General features: G+C 55.4%; 1 protein-coding gene across 2 annotated transcripts in view; it reads left to right on the forward strand.

The window, feature by feature from the left end:
• The first annotated feature begins 595 nt into the window (after positions 1–595).
• Positions 596–24,581, forward strand: part of JPH3 (junctophilin 3) — a 74,989-nt gene continuing 51,003 nt past the window's right edge. Inside the window, exons 1-2 of one of the 2 annotated variants that reach the window (XM_068992793.1) lie at positions 596–977; positions 1,543–1,562. In XM_068992793.1, the coding sequence (XP_068848894.1) occupies positions 596–977; positions 1,543–1,562 (402 nt within the window). Of the gene's footprint in view, positions 978–1,542; positions 1,563–24,581 lie in introns of those variants that run through there. The other variant, XM_068992791.1, reaches the window with a different exon arrangement.

The raw sequence follows: 24,581 nt of genomic DNA on the forward strand, positions 1-24,581 counted from the left end.
TGCTGCTGCCGCCGCCGCCCGGCCCGGCCCGGCCCGCGGCCCCCAATATGGTGCAGCCGCCCGCGCCGCCGCCCGTGCCGCCGCCGCCCGCGGGCCCCGCCGCCGCCCTCGGGCGCCCGCAGCGCGGCAGCCGCAGGTGGGGGACTGCGCCCCGGGCCTGAGCGCCGCCGTCCCCGCCTGGCCTGCGCGGCCAGCCCGGCGGGCTCGCCTCCGAGGGGCACTTGCCGCTGAGGTGGAGCCGTTCGCACCAGCCGCTCTTGCTCCTGCCCCCTCCCTCCCCCTCCCCTCCCCTCCCCTCCCCCGCCCTCCTCCCCTCCGGTCCTGTCTCCAGCGGGAGCGCGAGACGCTGGTCAGGCTCCGCGGCGCAGCTCGAAAATGAATAATCGCCCCCAATTGACTTGAATTCCTCCGAAGCCGACGCCGCGGCCGTCCGCCGCCCGGGATCTGTTCGCTGTGTTTTTTGCTTTCTCCATTCTTCCTTAAAAAAAAAAAAAGGCAAAACAAAACCAGCCAGCCAGCCAACCAAGACTCCGGTTTGTTGATCGCTTTTTTTTTTTTTTCACCGTTTGCGGGATTTGCAAACCGAGTTACATGCATGTCCAGTGGGGGCAGGTTTAATTTTGACGATGGAGGGTCCTACTGTGGAGGCTGGGAGGACGGCAAGGCGCACGGCCATGGCGTCTGCACCGGCCCCAAGGGCCAAGGCGAATACACCGGCTCGTGGAGCCACGGCTTCGAGGTACTGGGCGTCTACACCTGGCCCAGCGGCAACACGTACCAGGGCACTTGGGCGCAGGGCAAGCGCCACGGCATCGGCCTGGAGAGCAAGGGGAAGTGGGTGTACAAGGGCGAGTGGACGCACGGATTTAAGGGGCGCTACGGGGTGCGGGAGTGCACGGGCAACGGGGCCAAGTACGAAGGGACCTGGAGCAACGGGCTGCAGGACGGCTACGGCACGGAGACCTACTCCGATGGAGGTAGGTGCGCCTGGCGCGCGGGGGCTGGCGGAGGAGGGACCTGCTTCTCTCGCTTCTTCTGTTTTATCTCTGGGGAAGTCGAGCTTTTCCCTCCAGAGGGCCGTGGGCACCTGGGGCATTTCCTGGGGCTCCCTGGAGGCCACAGCGGCCTTGGCTACAGGTTGCCTCACTGCCTGGTGGGGGACAGCGCCCCTGTGCCAGCGGAAGGGTATTGGGGGCTTTCTGGGAGCAGTGCCAGGCCCAGGAGCCTCAGAGCTGAGCCGGGTGTTAGTGCATCGTCCAAGAGCAGGCCGAAAAGGCCAGGCTGGGCCCGCGGCCTCCTCTGGGACCCAGCAAGGGCGCAGGGGGGCTGGGAGAGCCCCCCCCCCCGGCCCCCCTGCTGGCCCAGCTCCCTGGGTGTCGGCCTCTGGGAGTCAGGCCCCTGCTCTGCTGCTTGTTTTTCCTGCGGTGCCTCCGGGCCTCTCTTAGTCCTGATCAACCCAAGCCAATCGAGAGAGAGCGGCTGGGAGAGCTAGAGGCGGGGGACGCGAACCCAAACCATCACAACAAGGCAATAAACTTCTAGGTGGTTGGACGCGGGGCTAGCGCTGTTGGAGCAGGCTGCTGGCGGGCGGGAGGGAGGGAGGCCCATCTGTTTAGCGCGAGCCCAGGAATCTCGCCTTTCAGTGGCTGAATCATTTTCACCGTTAGTTTAGGGATGCTCCGTGCCTTCATTCCAAGATGCCGCCACATTCCCGGCTGAGCCGGCGCCGGAAGCCAGCGTGCTGCCCGCCCTGCGCGGCTCTAAGATGGTTTCTGTTCAGGGAGCCCTGGCTGTCCCAGACACTCCAGTGTCCACTCCTCAGGGCATCTGAGAGGTGTGAGGCACTTCTGTTCCTGGAAGCCAGACCCCAAGCAAGCCTGCTCCCCAGAGGCCCCTTCCCCCATCTGGGAGCTTATCCTGATGAGTGGCTCCCTCTTGGCCGCTGGCTCATTTTTCAGGCTTGGATGCCTGGGAAAGGAGTGGGAACTGGAGGGGACTTGTGTGCTTCTGCTGGGCACAAGAGTCACAAACGTACGTGCGGTCCCCTGCTTGCTCTCTGAGGCTCCTGAAGCTTGTGCTAAACACCTGCTCCCTGGCCACATCCAGGAGTGTCAGAGGGCTGGAGAGTAATTATTATTTTGGCTTATGCAACTGAGAGGCAGGGTTCGTTATTCCTGCGAGGGGAGGAGGCGTGGGGGGCAGTTAATTATATAACGCTCCTGCCTGTCAAAGCCATGGCGCCCCGTCCCAGGCGGCCTCTTCTGTGCTGTTGTTGTTTTCCTGGAGTGGGTTGGAGAGCTTCCTTGACCCTGGGGTGCCCGGGCCAGGCCGAACAGACAGCCCTCCTTGGGTTCTAGGCCGTGGGCGTGTGTGTGTGTGTGTGTGTGTGTGTGTGTGTGTGTGTGCAGGCACGGCGAGGCCCAGGCAGCAGATGTGGGTGGCTGAGGTGGGCGGCCGAGCAGCCTGGCGCTCCCAGCTGGGCACTTTGGGAGCCCAGGGCAGCCGTCACCCGTGGCTCTGGTCTGGCTGCTCTGCAGATCCATCCCTCTGGAGCTTCTGCCAGCTGTGTCCGTGCCTGGAGACTGGAGCCTGGGAGGAGAGGGGCTGGGCTGGTCCCCCGTGGGACTCGGCAGGGTGTCTGCCAGGGAGGTCCAGCAACCTGGTTGGCCCCCCCTTCCCCAGAGATCTTCAGTGGCCCATGGAAGTCAAGCCTCTGTTCATCAGACACCTCCCGAGTGCCTACTGTGAGCAGGTGCTTGGGACCCTGCTGCATGGAAATCTCTGCCCTCGCGGAGCTTCCATTTTAGAGGGAAGGGTGGTGGTTTCACTGGGAGGAGAGGATCCCATCCTGTGGGGGCCACAAGTGTAGGATAGGCTATGTTGTTGTGAGAAGCGCTGCTGTCATTGGGTGGACATCCTTGGGTCTCCATCGGCTACCAACCAGCTCCGCTGTGTCCACCCCCTAAAACGCTTTCCTCCACATCATCTTGCTTGAGTCTCACAGGTTGCAGGGGAGGGAGTCATGTCCACCACCTATCGAGCCAGGGAGGCCCTGGAGCCCATGGGACAGTACCGAGCCCCAAACCTTTGGTGGCAGAGGCGAGAGTTTGAACCCCCAGTCTGTCCAGGCTGGGACCCCGGACCCCCCCCTTTCCTCACTCACATCCCATCACCTGTGTTCCAGCCGAGGCGGGCACAAGGATGCAGGGTGCCAGGCCAACTTGCTGCCTGTTGGTTGGCGACAAGGCAGCACAGAAAGTCGAACTGACCTTTGTGGCCTGGAATAATCAGGCCAGACATCTGGGGCTACTGGAACCTGGTCCCCACCCCTCACTAGGAAGGGGGTGGCTGTTGAGAATGTTTGCCCTCAAGCAGTGCGCGGGGCGAGCAGAGTTGACATGATGTTTCATAATCCACCAGAACTGAGCGGTGGTCTCCACGCCTGCTCCCAAGTCAACTGGTAGGCGGCATGGGTCATGCTTAGAGAGGGCCAGCAGAGCCTTAACGAGCTCATGGTCCTGCCTCCAACCCTGCTTTCCTTTGCACATGGGGATGTTGATGTGGGACGGGCAGCCACCCAGTTCCCAGTGCTGACTTGGGGAAACGGTGATTTTCATGAATAATGCACCAACGGCAAATGTATTCTACATTTAGCTGGAATTGGTATGGAATCCATTTCAACTGGGGACACTTCTGCCAACTCCTCCTCCTCCAGGTTCATCCTCCCCCAGGCGCAAGGCCGGCATTGCTCACTCAACCGAGCTGAGTGGCTTCCACTGTCTGTCGGGTGACCCTGAAGAGATGGTGAGGCCTGAGGGCACAAGGGTGGCAGGAGCACATGCTGTGGGGTCGACACCCATTGGACTTGAATCCCAGTTGTGCATTTGCTCTTTTCTGTGACCTTGGGGTGAGCTACCTAACATCTCTGAGCTTCTGTTTCTGAAGCCATACAGAGGGCTGATAGCAATGACTGTGAAGTAGGTGGGGCTTAATTGAGGTGGTATGCATGGCAGTGCCAGGAATAGAGTAACCATTCATTATTATTTAGCACCGTTTCATTATTAGAGTTCACATGCAATGAATGTCACTTACAATGATCGTTATTAGAACCAAAAGCCAGACATGATGATAATGATCGTGAAAATATTAATAAATGGCCATGCTCAACACTTACTGTGTGCCGGGCATGTGGCGAGTGTCTGCACGACTACAGCACTCAGTCCCTGTTTGTTTCCGGGCTTGGTTTTCTCCTTCCTCCCATTTCCCACTTTGGGAAGCAGAGGCTCAGAGGAGCCAGGTGACTTGACTGCTGCGCACTGGGCGGCACCTGGAATCACACTCAGGGCTGCAGTTCCCAGGCTCTTGCTTCTGTGTGGAACACCTCTCTCTGAACTCCCTTGTGCAAAGCCCCATCCTTGTTCTTCCTCTCCCTCCACACCCTCCTTCTCCTCTGGGTGCAGCAGAGGAGTTGCAGTCGGGTGCACACGGCCAGACACCCCACCCAGGCTCTCTTCTCCGCCTGATGGACCCCTGCTTTGCTGCACAGGTAAATATTTCCTGTCGGGTGCCATGTGCACAGGATCCCTCAGACCAAAATTTACCCCCCGCAAATAAAACCCTCCCACAGCCCGAAAGATGTGAGTCATTGCACACACCCGGCCGCTCCCCCTCACATACAGATTCCGTTCACTGGCCCAGATCCCTCGGCCCACACGAATCACACACGCCCACAGTCAAAATTCAGACCCCCCCTGCGCCTGCGTGCGCGCACACAGTACACGTCACCCAGAGACGGTCTCCACCCTGCCCCCCAAAACACAGCCACGTGCGCCCTCCAGCTCTGTTCGCTTGCCAGGTACTCCAGGTCCCCCCACCTCCACTCCTTCCGAGAAGTGGCTCTCCCCATAAAGAGAGGGTGCCAGCCACATAGCAGAGCTCGGGTACATATACAGGTCTGCGGCTTTGTTTCCACTTTAAATACACATTTAGGCAGTCAGTACCCCCCCTTTAAGTGGGAGAAACCCTCTATCAAAATAAATGACCATCAGTGCTTGGAATATGTGAAAAGTGAACTTTTTTTTTTTTAATCCAAATGCTTAATTTAGGAGGAGGCAGGTCCATGGACAGGGATATTGCGCCAGTAGGAACTCATTTCAGAAACGAAAGGGAGTTGGAGATGAAAGTGCGTCTTCAGAGAGTCTTTCAGCCCCTTTGGGGAAGGAAAAGGCTCCGTGAGGTGAAAGGAGAAGGGAAAGCAAATAACTAGTTCTTTGTTGCCACTAATAGCTGAGAGAGGAGTGCTACTGAAAAGTCCCCTCACCCAGCACAGCCCTGGAGCAATTTGACGGGCTTTATATTAGGAAGCCTAACTGAGCTGGTGAGGATCAGCACCCTCCGAAAATAGCCATCCGCCGGGTAGCTAGTGAGTAGCCCTCGCTGACAGTAACAGTTCATGCAGCGAACCCAAGGACAGGGGACTGTGGGTCCATGTTCTGAGGATGCCTGTGGAGAGAGGAAGCCCTTGGGAAAAGGGTGATGGTGGCATGAGGGCAGGGCCAGGAGCGTCTGCCATTTTTCCTCAAGACTTTCTCTTTCTCATCTTCCGCCAGGCCTCCACAGCTCTAAAGACAGCTAGCTATCAACCCTGAGCTGATAAGTCTGTATAAAACACTCCTCAGGTCCTTCAATGTCAGCACGATATTAGATTTTTGAGCCCTGGAAAGACAGGTGATGTTTGAATTTTCTGCAGCGATTCGCCCCCTCTTGGATCAACTGCTCCCCAGTTTGTAGTTTCCTGGCTTGGGAAAGGGCACGTGGTTGATGAAAGTGGTGCTCTGTGGCGTCCTGGCTTTGCCAAACAGGCTCTGTGGACTAGCGCAAGGGGCCGACTCGCCCGTTGTTCCGGAGACGGGAGCGGCCCGTTCAGCACCATGGAGAGCGCTCCCCTGTTCTGCCTGAGCTGCTGGGAGACAGCCTTGCTCCGATTCCCTCTGGGCACTTCGTCCACTAAGACCTTGTCTACTGGCCGGTTGAATGCCTTCTCAGTGTCTCGGTGTCTTCTTGTGAGCCAAGGGGGCATTTCCCAGCTAGGATGGGCAGGATTGGAATGGGGTCCTTTGGTAGAACTCATGCAAATAAAACCTGAGGTTTACTTCTGCCTTGGGTTGTGTGTGTTCAGTTCCCATGGGGTGTACAAGGGTTACAAGTGCACACCAGGGACTTCCTGGTCTTCCAGTGATTAAGACTGAGCTTCCACTGCAGAGAGTGTGGGTTCAATCACTGCTCAGGGAACTAAGACCCCACATGCCACGTGGCATAGCCCCATAAAGAGAAAACGTGACACCAGGAAGTGCACACACGGCAGCAAAGGAAGGATTTTGTCTGTTGCAGACAATGAAAGATGGTCGTGCCTCCGTTCTGTTTAAATCAGCATCAATGGATTAGTCATCTGAACCAATTCTGCCCAATCTGCATGTGGCCATTTGAATTTAAATTTGAATTAATTGCAATTAAATGAAATTTAGAAACTCAGTGCCTCTGCCATGCTAGCTGCATTCCACATGCTCAAATGCTGCTTGTGACTTGAGGCCACCACCTTGGACAGTGCAGAGACAGAACATTTCTGTCATCACAGAAAGTCGTCTTGTACAGCACCAGTGTGGAGCGTAAGAGTTGTGCAGGAAGGGCTGTGTGTCCCGCCAGTGAAGTAGTGCCCACATACAGTGGTCACTCAGTAAATGTGTGGGATGAATCCATGGGCAAATGAAGCAGTATTTGGTAATTTCATTCACTGTCATGATTTCACACATCCATCCTGTTGTAAGAACTTAGAACTGGATGTAGACAGTTAAAGGGAAATTTAAAAACCCTCTAAAGCATCACTGTTAAAATTCCCTGATTGGTTTTGTTTTGTTATCAGCTCTGTTGTTGCTCATAGACCTGCCAGCATTTTACATGAGTAAGATGGATGGTGTTGAATACAGTGAATAATAGAGAAGATGTTCTAATGCTGTGAGGCAGTCATGGCCAGGAGGCATTGTTGGAACACTGTCTAATGAGCAGCATTCATTGTAAAGTGCTAAGCAAGGGACTTTCCTGGTGGTCCAGGAAAGCCTGGACCCTGGTTGGAGAAATAAGATCCCATGTGCCATGGGGCAACGAAACCCATGTGCTGCAACTGAGCTCAGGCACTCTGGAGCCCGTGTGCCACAACCAAAGAAGGCTGCGTGCCACAACAGAGAGCCTGCGTGCTGCAACTGAGGCCCAATGCAGCCAAATAAGTAATTTTTTTAAGTGCTAGGAAACACAAGCAGAAAAATAGGTACCCTTTCATCTGTCCACTTTCTAACGGTCCCTTTTCCTCAGCTTGATTCGTTCAGTAATTGAGCAGCATTTACCAAGTTCCTACTATGCTCACAGCGTAAAAACTGAAACCTCATTTTCAGTGGGTCCACCTGGCAGTATCTGCTGCGCCTGACTCTGTGTCTCTGTCCCTTTGGGCTGCTGCAGCAGAAAACCATAGACCAGGTGGGGGATGGGGAGGTTATAAACAACAGCATTCATTCCTCATGCTTCTGGAGGCTGAGAAGTCCCAGATCAGGGCGCTGGCAGATTCAGTGTTTGGTGAGGACCTTCTGGGTTGCAGACCACCAGCTTCTCTGTGTCCTCACATGGGGGGAGGACAGAGGAGTTCTGTGGGGTCTCCTTCGTAAGGGCACCAATCCCACCGTGGTGGGCCCCATCCTCATGACCTCATCACTCCCAAAGCCTGCACGGTTCTGGGGGGACACAAGCATAGTCCATAGCACTATGGATACAGTACATAGTTTGCAGTAATGTAGGCTGTTGGAAAAGAAATAAGCAAAATCTAAAACACAAGAAACAGCATGACATGACTTTTACAGAAGAATATGTAGTCTGGGTACAAAACTATAATGTGTAAAATAATTAGGAGTTTCTCATGCCAGACTTTGGGCATCTCAAAAGGAAATGCCATAGGTGAGGGCTCTGTGAAGGGAAGGGAGAGCCATGTCTGTCCTTAAGTGAGCCCCGGAGGCATCCTCGGAGGGGCACCTGAGCCGAGTCTGGATGACGGGGGGTAGTGTAGTCATTACACCAGGACTGAAGCTGCTGGCCTTAAAGGAGGCTTGTCCTCAGCATTGGTTTTCTCATCTCCATGATGAAAGTGTTATTCACTTCAGTCGTGTCCGACTCTTTGTGATCCCATGGCCTGTAGCCCGCCAGGCTCCTCTGTCCTTGGGATTCTCTAGGCAAGATTATTGGAGTGGGCAGTCATTCCCTTCTCCAGGGGATCTTTCCGACCCAAGGATCAAACTTGCATCTCCTGCATTGCAGGCAGATTCTTTACCATTTGAGCTACCATAGCAATTTTTTCCATACGTGTCATCTCACGAATTCCCAGGAATGTCAGCGTTATTGATTCGGACACAGAGAGGGCTCCCTGGTGCTTTTGGAGACCTCCAGTTGAATCAAGGGTTAGTCTTGCTGCTGGTGCTGGCCTGCCACTGTCTGTTACCCCAGGCCAGTGTGTCCTCCGCCTGATCGTGTGTGAGTCACCTGGGAGGTGTGTTAACATAGATTGCTGACCTCCTGGGTCTGAGAGGTACCCCTGGGAATTTACATTTCTTACAAGTTTCAATTGATGCTGATGCTACTGGCCCAAGGACCCCACCTCTAGAACCACAGTGCTAGGCAGCCCTTTTCATCCCCAGCCACACAGTAGCTCCACCAAGGATGGTGTCCAGGGAGACTGTTAGAAATGCAGGGCCTCCCGTAGACCTGCAGGGTCAGAATCCTCATGCTTGCAAGATGCCCAGGGGGTTCACATGTGGGCAGCTCCACTCAAGTTCCTTCCTTGACTGCATGCAGAGTCATCTGGGCACTATGAAAAATACTTGGTGCCTGGCCCCACCCAGAGATGCTGACGGGGTGATCTGGGTGTGGCCTGGGTGTTTGAGTCCTTTTTCAAGCTGCCCGGGGGATTCTTATGTGTAGTTTGGTCGATGGCCTTGCATGCAGAGCAGCCTCAGCCACATGTTGGGATCACCGGGATGGTTTGAGGGAGGGACATGTCTGGGCTCCATGCGGCACCTCTCCAGCCAGGATCTCGGACGGTAGCATCCGACTTGGGTGTGTGACGGAGGAGGCAGGGCTGAGAGTCACCGCTCTGGACAGAGTGTTTTAAACTCTGGGTCACATGCCTCACGAAAAGGAAATAGAATAGCATTTCCCCAGCACCACATCCATGAGGGTGAGCGATGTTTCACTTCTGCCCCGTCGCCAGCGGCCTCCTTCTCTGTGTCTCCCCTTTGTTTCTTGAAAGGATGCCCCTCATTAGATTTAAGGCTCAGCCAAAATCCAGGGTGATCTCATCTCAAGGACTTTAAGTTCGCTGCATCTGCAGAGACCCTTTTTCTACATAAGAGCACACAAGAGACCTCCCTGACGGTCCAGTGGCTAAGACTCCATGCTTCCACTGCAGAGGGCATGGGTTTGAGCCCTAGTTGGGGAACTGATATCCCACATGCCACCTGGCCCAGCCAAAAATAAATAAAGGTGTTTAAATGAGGGCACATTCCTAGGTATCAGGGTTTAGGACTTGGACATCTCTTTGAGGGGACATTTTTCAACCCACTGCAACGTCATACCAGTTTTGGTTTGAAAGAGCTCCAATGCGAATACGTGTTAACTGGAATCCTGAAGCCAGGAGATTCCTCCAGAAGAAGGATACTCACTGTCTTAACATCCACTTTGTTCCAAGGACGGAGCTGTGCACTCACCACAGGTGTTATTGCTTTTAGTCCTTTGTTCTTGTTCAGTCCCTAACTCATGTCCGACTCTTTGCAGCCCCATGGACTGCAGCACGCCAGGCTTCCCTGTCCTTCACTATCTCCCAGAGTTTGCTCAAACTCATGTCAATTGAGTTGGTGATGCCATCCAACCATCTCACCCTCTATCACCCCCTTGTCCTCCTACTCTCAGTCTTTCCCAGCATCAGGGTCTTTTCCAGTGAGTTGGCTGTTCACATCAGGTGGCCAAATATTGGAGCTTCACCTTCAGCATCATTCCTTCCAATGAGTATTTGGGGTTGATTTCCTTTAGGATTGACTTATTTGATCTCCTTGCAGTCCAAGGGACCCTCAGCAGTCTTCTCTAGCCCCCCAGTTTGCAAGCATCAATTGTAGTCCTTAAATCAGTGGTTTGAGGTGAGGTGTGCATGCTCAGGCGCTTCAGTCATGTCCAATTTTTTTCAACCCCATGAACTGTAGCCCGCCAGGCTCCTCTATCCATGGGATTCCCTCAGTCAGGAATACTGCTATTTCCTTCTCCAGGGGATCTTCCCAACCCAGGGATCAAACCTGCGTCTCCTGTATTGCAGGTGGATTATTTACCACTGAGCCACCAAGGAAGTCCTTGGGGTGAGGCATGGGGTCTCATTTAGGGGATGAGAAGGTGAAGTGTGCAGGTTCCGAGGCTTTAGGAGGTTGCATGACTGTTGGACGTTGGGCTAAGCTGGCCCAGAGCCACCCACAGTCCCAAGCGATGGTGTTCCCCAGTGGAGCCATCAGTTCATCCCCTTCCTTACAGCTGAGGAAGCTGGGGCCAGAGGAGCCCATGTCTCACCATGAAGCAGAGGCTGGAGAGGGTGACACCATCTTTTGAGCCTGGGCCTCCAGTGGGCCTTTGTCCACATTTGTAAACACTTGGGTTCTCCCAGGCCCCAAGAACTCTGGCCCTCTCCCAGGGGCAGGCAAGTCCTGTGACATTTTTTGGGCACCTCTGGGGGTTGCAGACTCCCCAGGGCTTCTCCGTAGACCCCAGATGAGAACCCCACCATTCTCCATGGGTGTCCGTACATGCCGAGATTTCACAGCCAGTGGGAGGTGGACAGAGGAACTGCGGACTCCTACAGGTCTGAGTCCGAGGCATAGGGCAGGAGTGGGCAGTGGGCCTCCCCTGCCCCTCCGTCCCTCTTCCCTTCTCAGGATGCTCCACTCCAGAGGCCCACAGCCCGAGGCTTCTCCCGGAAGCCTCCAGGGCCCACGCTTGCAGCCAGCCTCTGGCGCCCTGACCTTCCTCCCATCGTGCTCCCCGCAGCTACCCTCTGTCAGCTACCCTCACTCCCATGCCTGGTGAGTGTCTAGCTTTTTGAGCTGGGAGTGACCCGGCCTTCTTCTTCCTTTCTAAAAAATTTTGGCTATGCTGGGTCTTCCCTGCCGCGTGTGGGTTCTTCATTGCAGTGCGTGCTCGGTAGTTGGAGCACACAAGCTTAGCTGCCCGTTAGCATGTAGGATTTTAGTTCCCCTACCAGGGATTGAACCCTGCGTTGGAAGTGCGGATTCTTAACCCCTGAGCCACCAGGAAAGTCCCTGGCCAGGCTTCTTCCCTGTGGTCCCCTTGTGAGATAAGCATGACCCCTCCATTTTACAGATGGGGGTGGGCCTGAGGTTCAGGGAGGGGAGATGGGAAATGCTGAAACAGGGACTGAACTACTTGTGGTCTGACCGGGGCCGCCTGGATGGGCTCCCAAAGGAGAGCCCGGGGGCCTGCAGTGGGGCTGCTTGATGCGGGTGGTCATGAGGACCATGCTGGGAAGACCTGTCCCCCCACCCCAGCAGGTCTTTGCATCAGGGCTGAGGACGGCTAATGGGGACAGGAGGTGTTTCCATGTGGGCCAGGTGGCACCTGCACTGTGGGAAGTCCTGGAGGGGTTTCCAATGGGAGGGTTTCAGGGACTAAGGGGGCTTGAGGGGGCCCTGCCAGGAGTGCCAGGTGAGATCCTACATGGCCGACCACTGTCACAAACCACACAGGCTTTCTCGGAGACTGGTTGTAGGAGAAAAGCCAGGGGGCGTGAGCTGGGGCCCCACTGCCTACCTGGGGATGTGCAGCCAATGTGTGTGCGTTTCGAGGCCCTACCCCCAACCATTGGGTTGTTACTGGTGAGTTTGGAGACCCGGCTGCTCGTGGGTAGCTCTGAGATAAAAAGCATCACTCGAAATGCACGTTGGTGAGGACAGTGAGGGTGGTCTGTGGCTTGGCAGGTGTGGCGCCCCCGCCCCTCCACTGGCCCCTCGGTGCCCCTGGGCCCCCCGTGTGTGCCCGTGCTTGTGCACTGGCTCCCGTGACATCTTCTCTCCTTGGACTGGAAACTCCAGAAGGGCAGAGGCCCGTCTGTCGAGTTCCTGGCTGTGACCCCCGGTCCAGTCACAGGGCCTGCTGCAGGGGGACTTGGGGTTGGACGGTGAATGAATGACCCCTTAGCAGGGAGCTGGAGATGTGAGAGCGCAGCCCCGTGGAGAGCGAGAGAAGGTGCGGGCGGGGAGGACAGCACGTGCAGAGCCCAGAGGCAGGGCTCGGTCTGCAGCAGAGGGAGGCAGAGCCCAGCGGTGTCCGAGCTCAGCTTCCGGGCTGCGGGAAGGATGCTGGATTTTGTCCAGAGGCCAGGGAAGGGCTCTGAACGATTTAAGCAGGGCAGCATGCGATCTGGTGTTTGTGCTTTCGTAATTAAGTGTTTTCTTTCCAGATAATTGTAGATTCACACGCAGTTGTGAGAATGATACAGGACATCCCCTGAACCCTCCACCACATGCCCCAAGGGGTAACATTTTGCAAAACTCTAGTACGGTATTATAGTCCGAATGCCAGCGTGGGTATTGTCTCAGACAGAACATCTCGTCGCCACCTGGACCCTCTGTCCTCCTTTAGGGCCACATCCATCCCTCCCCATCCCGCCGCACTGGTCTCCTCAGCCTCTGCGATCACAGACCTGCTCTAAATTTCTGTCATTTCTCATTTCAAGAATATTCTACAGATGTAACCTTTGGGAGCTGCCTTTGTCGCTCGCTGTGGTTCCCTGGAGACCATCCAGGCCATTGCTCCTGCCAACAGTTGGTTCCTTTCGCTGCCCACTGTGCTCCTCCGTGAATGGAGAGGCGCCCTGTCCCCGTTGAGGGGCATCTGGGGTGTTCCCGCGGGGGCCTGCCATGAATACCACTGCTGCGCTCTTCCACGCAGAGGCTTTGTGCGAACCTAAGCCTTCCTTTCTCTGGGATAAATGCCCAGGTGTGCGCTTGCTGGGCTGTGCGGCAGTTGTGTGGCTGTGTTTAGATGATCACTCTGGCTGCTGGGTGGGAAAGGAAAAGGGGGGCTAGAGAGGAAGCTGGGAGCCCCCGGGAGGGGTGCAGGTGTCCAAGAGGGAGGGGATGATGGCCTGAGTCTGGGTCGAGACAGTGTGCAGGGGAGAACCAGAGGCCTGAGAATTTGGAGGTGGGCAGAGCAGGGGGTGGAGTGCAGACAGACAGTGCCCGGGAACTGGGGGCTGAGGGGACCCTGGGGAGGACAGGGTATGGTGAGGGTTGTGAGTCGGGTTTCAGGGGACATCGTCCTGTGGGAGGTGATGCTGAAAGTCAGGGGAGGCATCTTCCTAGAGGGGCCCTAGGCCTCAGAATTGGAGGAGGAGGAGGAGGGTTGGGGGTGAAGACAGACCGAGGGGGCAGCAGGACAGAGGCGGGCCAGGGACTCGGTCCTCGCTTGTCCCGTCCACATGGGCGCCACTTTCCTCCATGAGGTCTTCTGATCACCCCACATAGTGTGCCCATTTACAGACCAGGAAAGCAGGGACAGAGCATAGAGTGACCTGCCCAAGTCATGAGGGAGAGCTGGATTCCGGAAGCCACGGAATCACAGAGCACAGGGCTGAGTTCAGAGCGCAGGCCATCGGTTAAAGCCCGCGCGGGCCTTCCTGAAGGTCCATGAGCTCAGGCGAAGATTTCCGAGCTCGCACCTGGTACCCACGGATGCTCCATGAATAAGCTGCTATTGCTGCTGTTGTGGACCCTTCACAAACCCCAAGGGTGGATGGTAGCCCCCATTCTGTGCTTCACATCCTCCCCACTTATCCTATTATATCACAAGTGGTCCCAGGTCACGCCTGTGCCCTGAGAGAAGACAAATCATATTGTGTTTATTGAGATATAATTTACATAGAACCCACTTTTTTAAAGTGCATAATTCGGTGCTCTTTAGAACGTTCACAAGGTTGCGCAGCTGTCCTCACCGCCTAATTTTAGAACATTTTTATCGCCCACAAAAGAAACCCTGTTCTGCATTAAGCAGTGACTCCCCATTGCCCCCCACCCTCCAGCCCTTGACAAGCCCTATTCTGCTGTCTGTGGACCTGCCTTGTTCCGGACGTTTCATGTGGATGGAATCCTACGCTCTGCATGTGGTCTTCTGGGTCTGGCTTATTTCACTCAGCACCCGGGTCCATCCGCATGCCATGTATCAGAAGTTCATTCCTTTTTTTGGTTTAAAAAATTTTTTAATTTATGTTTGGCTGTGCTGAGTCTTCCCTGCTGCGTGGGCTTTCCTCTAGCTGTGGTGAGTAGGGGCCACGCTCTAGTTCTGCTCCACGGGCTTCTCACTGGGACGGCTGCTCTTGTTGCAGAGCGTGGGCTCTGGGCACGCGGGCTTCAATAGTTGCTGCCCATGGGCTAAAGTAGTTGCAGCTCCTGGGCTGTAAAGCACCGGGTCAGCTGCACAGCATGTGGGATCAGGGATTAAACTTGTGTCTCTTCCATTGGCAAGTGGATTCTTTACCACTGAGCCACCAGGGAAGCCCCTTCTTTCCTTTTTAAGACTGAATAGCAGTCTATATGGATAGACCTCGGTTTGTTTATCCATCCATCCGTCGATGGACATTTGTACTGGTTCCACCCTTGGACTGTTGTGAATATTGCTGCTGTGAACATTTGTGGACACAGTTTCATGTGGAAATGTTTTCCATTCTCTTGGGTAAATACTCACAAGTGGAACTGTGAGGTCTGATGGTAACCGTGTTTCACCTTTTGAGGAGCTGTGGGGCTCTTCCAAAGCAGCTGCATGGTTTTGCAATCCTGTCAGTAGGGCTCTGAGGGCATCCTCTCGAACACCTGTTATATCTGTCTTTTTGATTATGGCCATCCTGGTGGGTGTGAAATGGTGTCTCACTGTGATTTTGATTTGTGTTTCCCTAATAACCAGTGATGTTGAACATCTTTTCATGTGCTTCTTGGCCATTTGTGAGACTTCAGAGAAATGTCTGTCCAGATCCTTGCCCACTTTAAGATGGGGTTATTTGTCTTTATATTATTCGGTTCTAAAGCTATTTTTAATGTATTGTAGATACCACAGTGACTTAAACTGAACCACCTGACTCTTAGCCACCCCCAGGGTGCCCACTGGCATGCTGCCGCCCCCTTGGGTGACAGATTCCTTGAAATACATTGTGGGTGCCTCTCTCTTGGCCCGAATACCTAGCACAGTGCCAGGCACACAGCAGGGGCTCAGTAAACATTGGGACCTCAGCGCACCAGCTAAGGGGCCAGGTGGTCCTGTCTACTTCTCAGTGAGGTGGCTGTGATGGGTTGCATTTAGGCTCCGTGTTACCAGCCAAGCGAGAACGGCAGTGGTGTCTGTGGGGAAGTGGGGACCCACGCAGGTATTTACTGAGCACTGACTGTGCTGGGCAATGAGCTAGGCCTTGGGGAGAGAGGGGTCCGAGAGCCCCAGGGTGGGGGGTGTGTTTGCACAGGCTGGGGACCTGTGTCAGCGAATCCTGGACAGGACCAGCAGATGTCTGGGCATCTGGGAACACCTTCTAGTGCAGCACTTTTCCACAGAGACTTGAGAGTTTCAGGAGAGAGGCAGGTGTCAGAGGTGCACAAGGAGGAGATGTTTAATCACCCCCAGAGGCAGAGAGAACAAGGCAGCCCCGGGAAGTACGGGTGAGGGGTGGGGTACCAGCATGGCTGTGTCTGGCCAGGCACAACGGGACATGCCTGGGGGCCAGACCCCCTGCCCGGTGCGTGGGGACCCTTCTGTCTGCACAAAATCAACCCGATGGTCAGGAGAAACGAGCCAGGAGGTAACCCGCTGGGGCCCAAGGTCCCAGTTCACAGCCGGGCCGGATTCTCCCAGCATCCCGCACTGCCCAGACAGACTGGGGACCCGCACACCCTACATGGGGGCCTCAGTGGCTGTGTGCAGGGGGCCGGGCCCAAACGTGGAAGAAATGAATTATGAGTCCCCAAGAGAATGCGGCAGAAATACAGCAGAAGTCAGGGTTTTCTCGGGGCTGGAGGCTGCCTTGTTACTGACTGTGTTAGTGGAGAGACAGGAGAGAGGAAGGGAGGAGAGCAGGGGAGAGAGACAGAAGGAAGGAGAGACAGGGAGGGCAGAGAGAGATGGAGGGCAGAGAGGCAGGGCTGGGGAGGAAGAGCCGAGGAGGTGGGGGCGGGCCGTGGGGGCAGCGAGAGAGAATGAGCCCTTCCGCCCCGCCAAGGGCACACGTGTTATTGTTCAGTCGCCCTTGTTCAGAAGCCCAGTGCCCAGCCCCTCCCACGTACCTTTCCATAAAGCCCCAGCAGCTGTCCCCTGAGGCCGGCTGTCCTGAAGCCCAGAGCAGCCTGAGCAGGACCGGGGTGATGGAGGGTGGGTGGCCTGTCTCACTGCCAGCGGCCAGGCTGCTTCCGTGCTCCAGGCAGGCACCCCTGCCTCAGTGTTCAGCCCTGCGCCCCCTTCTCTGGACAGTGAGGGGTCCTCGGTAGAACTGGGTCCCCATCCCCCAAGCAGCCCACGCCTGATCCCACTTGAGCTGCTGTCAGTTTGGTCCAAAGTCCTGGGGTGAAAACTCAGGGCCGCCTCACCCCACTGTGGATCAGAACTCCCCAACCTGGGGACACTCTCTTCTTCTGCCGGGAGCTGCTCCCTGGGCCATCCTGTAGGAGAACCCCAGGCCTGGACCCCTGCCCAGCAAGCTGCCTGAGGGTCATCGGGGGTGATTCTGAGCATGTGCCAGTCAGGCTGCAGAGGGCAGCGCTGGGGGCTCCTGAGTCCTCCCAGCACCCTTGCCTCTCCGGAAGGTCCCCGGGCCCCTTGGGCATTGAGTTGGAGGGGCAGTGGAGGTGGGGGGTCTGCTGGCCGGTGGACACCGTGTGGGCCTCTCCTGCCCCTCCCTCTGCCCTTGGGGTCCATGGGGCGGGTTCAGGGCAGTGGTGCTGCGTGTCCCGGGCCTAGGCCCCCCCGGCTGGCCACTGCAGCGTCCGGCAGAGTGGGCGTGTGAGCCGTGTTTTCAGCTCTCTGGCCAGCAGGCCTGGGTGTAACGCTCTTCCAGGGTGTTTGCAGCCACCCTCACTGGATGTGCCGTTTCCGGGGGTGACAGCGTCCTGGGTTTGGCGACCACCACCACAGTTTGCTGCCAGTGAAATAAGGATACAATTTCTTCCCCCGCAAGCCCCAATTCCTCCCTCCCCTTGGGAGCCCACCGATCCTGGGGTGGGGGTCCCTGCCCCAGCACGCCCCCACCTCGGTAGCAGATGTATGGCCTGAAGTCAGAGAGCCCACCTCCTGAGGGGAGTCCTGACCGGAGCCTTCTCCACCCTACCTGCTGCCAGGGCCTCTGGGTTTGGGGGCGTTCTGTGGAAGTTCAGGGCACAGCTTGGAAATACTCCTAGGTTGTGGGGCCCCTTTGGGCTGCAGAGCAGGCTTTCTGGGAGTCTTCGTCTGTGGGGGCCCCCATGGAACCCAGTAATCAGAGGGTTTTTTCCTGACCTTGACTGGAAGTGGTCATGTCCCCACTGGGGTGGTCAGGGGAGCTGTGATGCCTGTCAGTGGGGGTGGGGGGGACGTGCAGAGACCCCCAGGCCCCTCCCCAAGGCAGAGGAAGGGCGGGGCCAGCTCCCCGCCAGGGCCCACCCTGCTCAAATTGCAGGGCCTCTGCGGACCAAGGCTCTGTAGTTTGAGCTACAGTTCATACAATACACAGTTCCCCCATTTAAGGCGTGCAATCGCGTGACCTCTAGTATATTCGGAGTTGTGTAGGCATCACCAGTCAATTTTAGAGCATTTTCATCACCTCAGAAAGAAGCCCTGTGCACAGCTGTCATCACCCCTGCTCATCCCCTAGCCCCCGGCAGCCAGGAATCTGCTCTCTGTCTCTGCAGATCTGTCCACCGTGGACACTTCATGGAGCTGGAACCCTGTGCTGTCTGGCTTCTTTCTCTCCCTGTACCGTTTTCGAGATCCATCCATGTCAAAGCTTGACTACAAGCCACATGGGTATTAAGACTGGGTAATATTCCAGCATATGGAAGGACCACATTCAGTTTATCCAGTCGTCCAGTGATGGACCTCTGGGTTGTTTGGCGTGGTACTGCTGTGTGAACATTCTTGTACAGGTTTGTGTGTCAACTTGTGTTTTATTCATTTCATTCTTGGGTATCAAGCCAGGAATGAAATTACTGGGTCAGGCTGGACCTCTCCACTTAAGAGAAACTGCCAGACTGCTTTCCAGAGCGTCTAAACCCTTTTACATTTCAGCTTCTTTTAAAAAGAGTTTCCTGGAAGCTGAGACATCTTTACGAAGCCCCCCACCCCTCACCCAAACCTGGAAATCTGTTCCTGGACATGGTGAAGTCTGTGTTTGGAGAAAATCATTTCTTGAGCACACAGTCTGTGCTGAGCGTGGAGACCGCTCAGTGTCGCCCCCTGCAGGTGCCCGCACCCATGTTCCTCCACCCGACCCCCGACCCCCAACCCCCGATGCCCTGCTCTAGCTTTCTTCAGGGTGCGGTTCACCTAGTGTCTCTAAATCTGTCCCCCTAAATCTCAGGTCCATGAAGTTCTTTGTTCTCTATACCCTCAGCCCTGGCACTCAGAAGGTGTCTGGTGGTTATGGGTCGGGATAACCAGTCATTTAGAGGAGGGGCTGTCCCCAAGCCACAGGAAGCCAGGGAGGGGACAGGGAGGGACCCTGGGGAGGCTCTCACACTGAGCATGACCAGCGAGCCTGTTCTCCACATTTGAGGGCTTTGGAAAAAGCCCTGCACACTAGGGCCCAGGCTGGTGGGGGTGTGGGAGCCCCTGCTTTTGGTGGTGGGCTTGGGTGTTTTCCTGTGACAGTGGCTCAGAGCTCAAGTCACATCAGGAGGGTCAGATCCCTCCGAAGCCCCAGTCCTCCGTCCTTCCCCGGTGCTCGGCCTGCAGCCTGGGCCCAGGCCATGGTCCTGGGGTGTCTGGTGTGTGTGTGCAGCACTTGTCCCTGAGAAGAGCCGGCAGGGCTCCCCAGAGAGTGTGAAACAGAGGCTGCGGCCCAGGGGGAAGCTGGGAGCTTGACCTCTGGCAGCTCTTCAGCAAAATCCTGGTCCTCAAAAAATGTAACAAAGAAAATGGTTATTGGTCCTGAAATAAGTATCACACACAAGCTGCTGCTTCTTTTTTTTAATGGTTATTTATTTATTTGGCGGCTCTGAGTCTCAGTTGTAGCACTCAGGATTTTCCATCTTCACTGCGGCATGTGAGATCTAGTTCCCTGACCAGGGATTGAACCCAGGCCCCCTGCATTGGGAGTGTGGAGCTTTAGCCACTGGACCACCAGGGAAGTCCCCCTCGAGTTTTTAAAACCCACCTCTGCTCAGGCCTTGCCTCTGACCACTGAATCAGCGTCTCTGGGTGGATGGGGCATCGGTCATTAGTTTAAGGTCCTGCAGGTGTTCTAACAGGACAACCTGGGTGCTTGACCTCAAGTGCTGAGAAACCCAGAGGGTGTTATAGCCCTGGTGGTCTGCCCACCCCCAGAGTTTCTGCTTCGAGGGGCCCAGGGGAGCCCAAGAATCTGCATTTCATCGAAGTCCTGGGTTGCGGATGCTGTCGGAGACCCCAGCCCAGAGCAGCCACGGCCACCACCGTCCTTCACACCCCCCAAGTCCTCTGCCTGGTCACATGCAAGACAGTCATGGCTTCTGGTGTGATGTACTTAATGCAGAACCTGCCATGCACCATCGTGAGGCGCTTTGCAAGTACAAATCCACTTTCTCCCCTTGAGTGTCCCCAGGGTGGACTGTCGCCCTCCACAGAAGGGGACGCAGAGCCACAGCCACGTCAGGTGTCTCAGGGCAGCTCTGGAGGCGTTGAGTGTCAGCCTGGTTCCAGCTCCTCGCTCCTCCCCTCTTTCTTTAGCCCGAGGGGAAATAATTTTACCCCCATTTTGCAGATAGAGGCTCAGGTCGGGTCATCCTTCCAGGACCTGTGCTCAGACCTGCCTGACTTCCAGCCACTCTGGTGAAGGGCCTCCCCGAGGAGGGGGCTCCCTTGCTTCCTCCTCCCACTCCTGCCCAGTGGCCCACACTGCCACACCTCACAATTGCTTCTGTAACCCCCTCACTTCTAAGAGGCCAGCCCTGCTGTGATTCTGCAAGTGAATCACGATATCCCCTGGGTGACCAGAGAGGGAGGCACGGGCCCAGAAGGAGGCTTCCTGGGTGGTGGGCTTGGGAACCCTGCCTTCTATTCCCGTCTCCCCTGTTCATGCCCAGGGGGAGGGGCAGGAGAGGTGGGCAGGGGTGGTCCCTGCTCACTGAGGCCTGAGAGGAGGTACGGCTGAAGCTTGGAAGCTATGGGAGGGATGCCCAGATCTCCCCAGCCTGTGCCTTGAAAACGTTGACTCTAGAGAGGAGGCTGCACTTGACATGACTGGGTCAGAAGCAGCAGCCGCCACCTCTGAGCGAAGCCCGGGATCCTCCCGCCTCCCGGGGCCAGCCCCTTAGTGCCAGGCGCAGAGCTGCATCCTAAAGTGACCTCCTATGGGGTGAGTCGTCCTGCCACCCTGAGTGAGGACCGCTGGGCCAGGGGCCCTGGTGTGGTGGGAGCTGGAGGCTGTGTACTTCGATGCAGACCCCTCAGAGTTTTCCGTTGGGCAGTGGAGAAAGGTTGCAGGCCTGAGAACCCAGAACATGTGGCAGGGGTCCTAAGCTGAGCCACTTCCATCAGGACTCTGGGCAAGAGCCTTAACCTCATCATGCCTCAGTTTTTCTGTCTGTACAATGGGCAGTGTCTCCCTTGCGGCTCCCTGGGGCCCGCTGTGAGCACTCTGCAGGGAGGTCAGGGTGACTGACAGGCAAGCAGAGGGGCTTTCCCCAGGGAGTGCAGCCCAGAGGGAACCAAGCTCAGGGAAGGGACCGCTGAGTGGGGTCTACAGACCAGCTGCTCCTTAGACTCGCCCCAGAGGTGCACGCGTCAGCTGACGGTGCCGGGGGTGGGCCGGCCCCTCATCCCCACAGCCCCTTCCAGCTCTGGGGACAGCAGAGGAGGGAGGTTCAGATCTTCACCCCTGCCTGCTGTGTGGCCTCGGACAAGTCACCCTACCACTCTGAGCTCCCTGCTGTGACGGCAGGTCCTGGCCCTCCGTAGATGGTGAGAGCTCAGCGGATGTCAGCGGATGGTGTCCCCGAACGCTATGGCTGTGGTTCCCGACCCGAGTGCCCTGGAGTGTTTTCTTGGTGCCTCCAGCTGAGAAGGCAGCCAGTGCAGGGAAGTTCAGTAGAACCCTGACTTGACAGGGCTCAGCTGTGAAGAAGCCCCCTGCAATGTGGGAGACCTGGGTTCGATCCCTGGGGTGGGAAGATCCCCTGGAGAAGGGAAGGCTACCCCCTCCAGTATTCTGGCCTGGAGAATTCCATGGACTGTATGGCCCATGGGGTCACAAAGAGTCGGACACGACTGAGCCGACTTCCACTTCACTTAACAGTGTCCGTTCATCTGAGGTTAGACCCATCTCTTTGTTTTTCTGATGTGGAAAAGACCTTCCATTTATTCATAATCACCAAAACTTAAGCAACAAAGGTACTCTTGAGTTGGAGTGGAGGACACAGTATGGTTCAGGCCCACAAAAGGCGCAGAGGTCTGAAGTGTGTGTTGCAACGTGCAAGAAGCCAGTCTGAAAAGGCTTCATACTGAGTCCAACCCCACAACTTTCTGGAAAGGCAGCACTGTGGAGACAGTATAAACTGAGTGATGGCCAGGCGCTGGGGGAGGGAGGGTGAGCAGGCTGAGTACAGAGGGCTTTTAGGGCAAGGAGACACCCTGCATGTCCCGGTAATGGCGGATGCTTGTTGCATTTATCCAGACGGGCCACGCCAGGGGTGAGATGTGTCAGTATTGGCTCACTGGCTGTAATACATGCGCCACACTCGTGTGTGTCTGTACTCGCACTCGCTTTTCTGTAGACTTTATAGTTCAGTTCAGTTGCTCAGTTGTGTCTGACTTTTTGCAACCCCCTGCACTGCAGCACACCAGGCCTCCCTGTCCATCACCAACCCCCGGAGCTTGCTCAAACTCATGTCCATCAAGTTGGTGACGCCATCCATCCTCTCTCATCCCCTCTTGACGTTTTAATTTTTTTTAAGCTTTTTCTATTTTAATCTGTAAGAAATATCTGGTAACAGATAAATAGAGCGTTTATTCATCTTAAAAAAAAAAACTAAACTAAACCTTCCCAGGATGAGTGGATAAGGAGACAGTAAAAGATGAGTGGTGCGGAAGGAGCAATGCTGGTGTGAAGTCAGTCGGGTGGGCACGACCTAGAATTCTTCCGGAGGCTGGCTCTTAGCCTGGTCTTCCCCCAGCCTTTGGGGACCCTGCCCCCCACCGTGGAGGTGGGCCTACCTGGGTGGCTCCCTGGTCCAAGGCCCTCCCCCTCTGGGCAGCACGAGGGCCCATAGTTGCTGGTCTCCACGGGCTCTGCTTTTGCTCCCAGCCCCTCCCAGCCTTGGGGTGGCTTCCTGGCTGGTGTCCTGTTCTCAGCGTGGGAATGGCCATCACCTGCACCCGATGCTCATGGCCTCTGAGGTCACTGACCTTTCCTGCCTCTCATCTGACATATCTGATGCCTTCTCAGGGAGTTTTGTCCCCTCCATCCCTCCAAGACCTCCACCGACCTGCCACCTGGGCTTCCTCTTTGACTTCCTCTACCCACCTGCTAAATACTAGGGCTGGGCATCCTCCAGGTCAGTGGCCTCTGTGAGGAGCAGGGCTTTAGCTCGACATCCAGGTTCACCTTTGGAACCCCACGAGACACAAATCCCGAGGCTTAGTTTCTACAGCTGGGGAAACAGGCATAAGACCACTATTGTGAGAATTTTCTCATGAAAGTCCCATCCCCCTTGACAAATTTAATCTTTGTCACGCTGATGTGCCCATAGTTTAAGATGTCAGTGGGTGCTACAAAGAATAGTGCTTAGAACAAAATCAGCGGGATCCCAACCCCTACCGCTTCCCAGAACTACGGCTTTAAACTCCTGCAGTCGTGTCTTCAGAGACCCACCTCCAAGTTTCTGCATCTGTGTGCTGACTGCTTCCTTGGCTCATCGTCTCTTTTAGCTGTTAGGTTCTGACTTCCTAAGGGCTACAGTCCATTAGGTCGCAAAGAAATCAGACACAACTGAGCGACTGAACACGCACGCACTGACTTCCTCAGACTCAGCATGGGACTCTTAGGTGAACATTCTTAGTCTTGGGACTTGCCTGGTGGTCCAGTGGTTAAGAATCCACCTGCCAATGCCGGGGACATAGGTTCTATCCCTGATCCAGGAACTAAGATTCCACGTGCCTAGGGGCAGCGAGGTCCGCGAGCCACAACTGCTGAGCCTGTGTGCTGCAACTGCTGAAGTCTACTTGCCCTAGAGCCCATGCTCTGCAACAAGAGAAGCCCCCACAATCAGAAGCCACACACCACAACTAGAGAAAGTCTACGCGCAGCAACAAAGAACCAGCATAGCCTATGTATATTTATGTGTATAACTGAGGCAGACTTAAACAAAAGGTTCTCAGTCTTTTAGAATCACCTTCCTCTTCCCTTCTTTAACTGTTTCAGCATGGTTACAATTCTGTTAAATTCGTTGTGAGTTGTCATTATTACAAGACTATTAAGCATTACTTATTACTGGGGCCAGCAATGCATTGATTCTGTATACACTCAAGTACTTCTCCTGTGCAGCAAAAGTTAGTAACTGCCTCATTTTTCAAATGTATGAAATGAAAGTCGCTCAGTTGTGTCCAATTCTTTGAGACCCCATTGACTGTAGCCCGCCAGGCTCCTCTGTCCTTGGAATTCTCCAGGCCAGAATATTGGAGTGGGTAGCCATTCCCTTCTCCAGCGGATCTTCCCAACCCAGGGATTGAACCCAGGTCTCCCACACTGCAGGTAGATTCTTTACCACCTAAGCCACTAGGGAAACTCAAGAATACTGGAATGGGTAGCCTATCTCTTTTCCAAGGGATCTTCCTGACCCAGGAATCGAACCGGGGTCTGCTGTATTACAGACGGATTCTTTACCAGCTGAGCTACCAGGGAAGCTCTGGTTCCCCTGTCAGGGAATCGATCCCCTGTCTCCCACATGACAGGCGGGAATGCTCACCACTATGCTGGTCATTTCTTTCCCCACCTTCCAAATGCTCAGTAAAATGCTACTCCATACAGCTTTTTGCCTGAATAAATACACCAAATTCTCTACGTATATACAGTATACACGCATTTCATATTTGTATATTTTCTCTCATTGCTTGCTATAAGTTATGTACAGTTGACCCTTGGACAGTGTCAGGATAAGGGGCTCCGACCCTCCACGAATTTGAAAATCTATGTATAATTGATAGTCAGCCTCAGTGTATGCAGTTCCACAGTATCTGCAGTTCTGCATCTGGGGATTCAGCCACTGTAGCTTTTACCATTGGGAAGAAAATCA

The sequence above is a fragment of the Capricornis sumatraensis genome, chromosome 20 (genome assembly GCF_032405125.1).
Source record: "Capricornis sumatraensis isolate serow.1 chromosome 20, serow.2, whole genome shotgun sequence".
Taxonomy (NCBI): domain Eukaryota; kingdom Metazoa; phylum Chordata; class Mammalia; order Artiodactyla; family Bovidae; genus Capricornis; species Capricornis sumatraensis.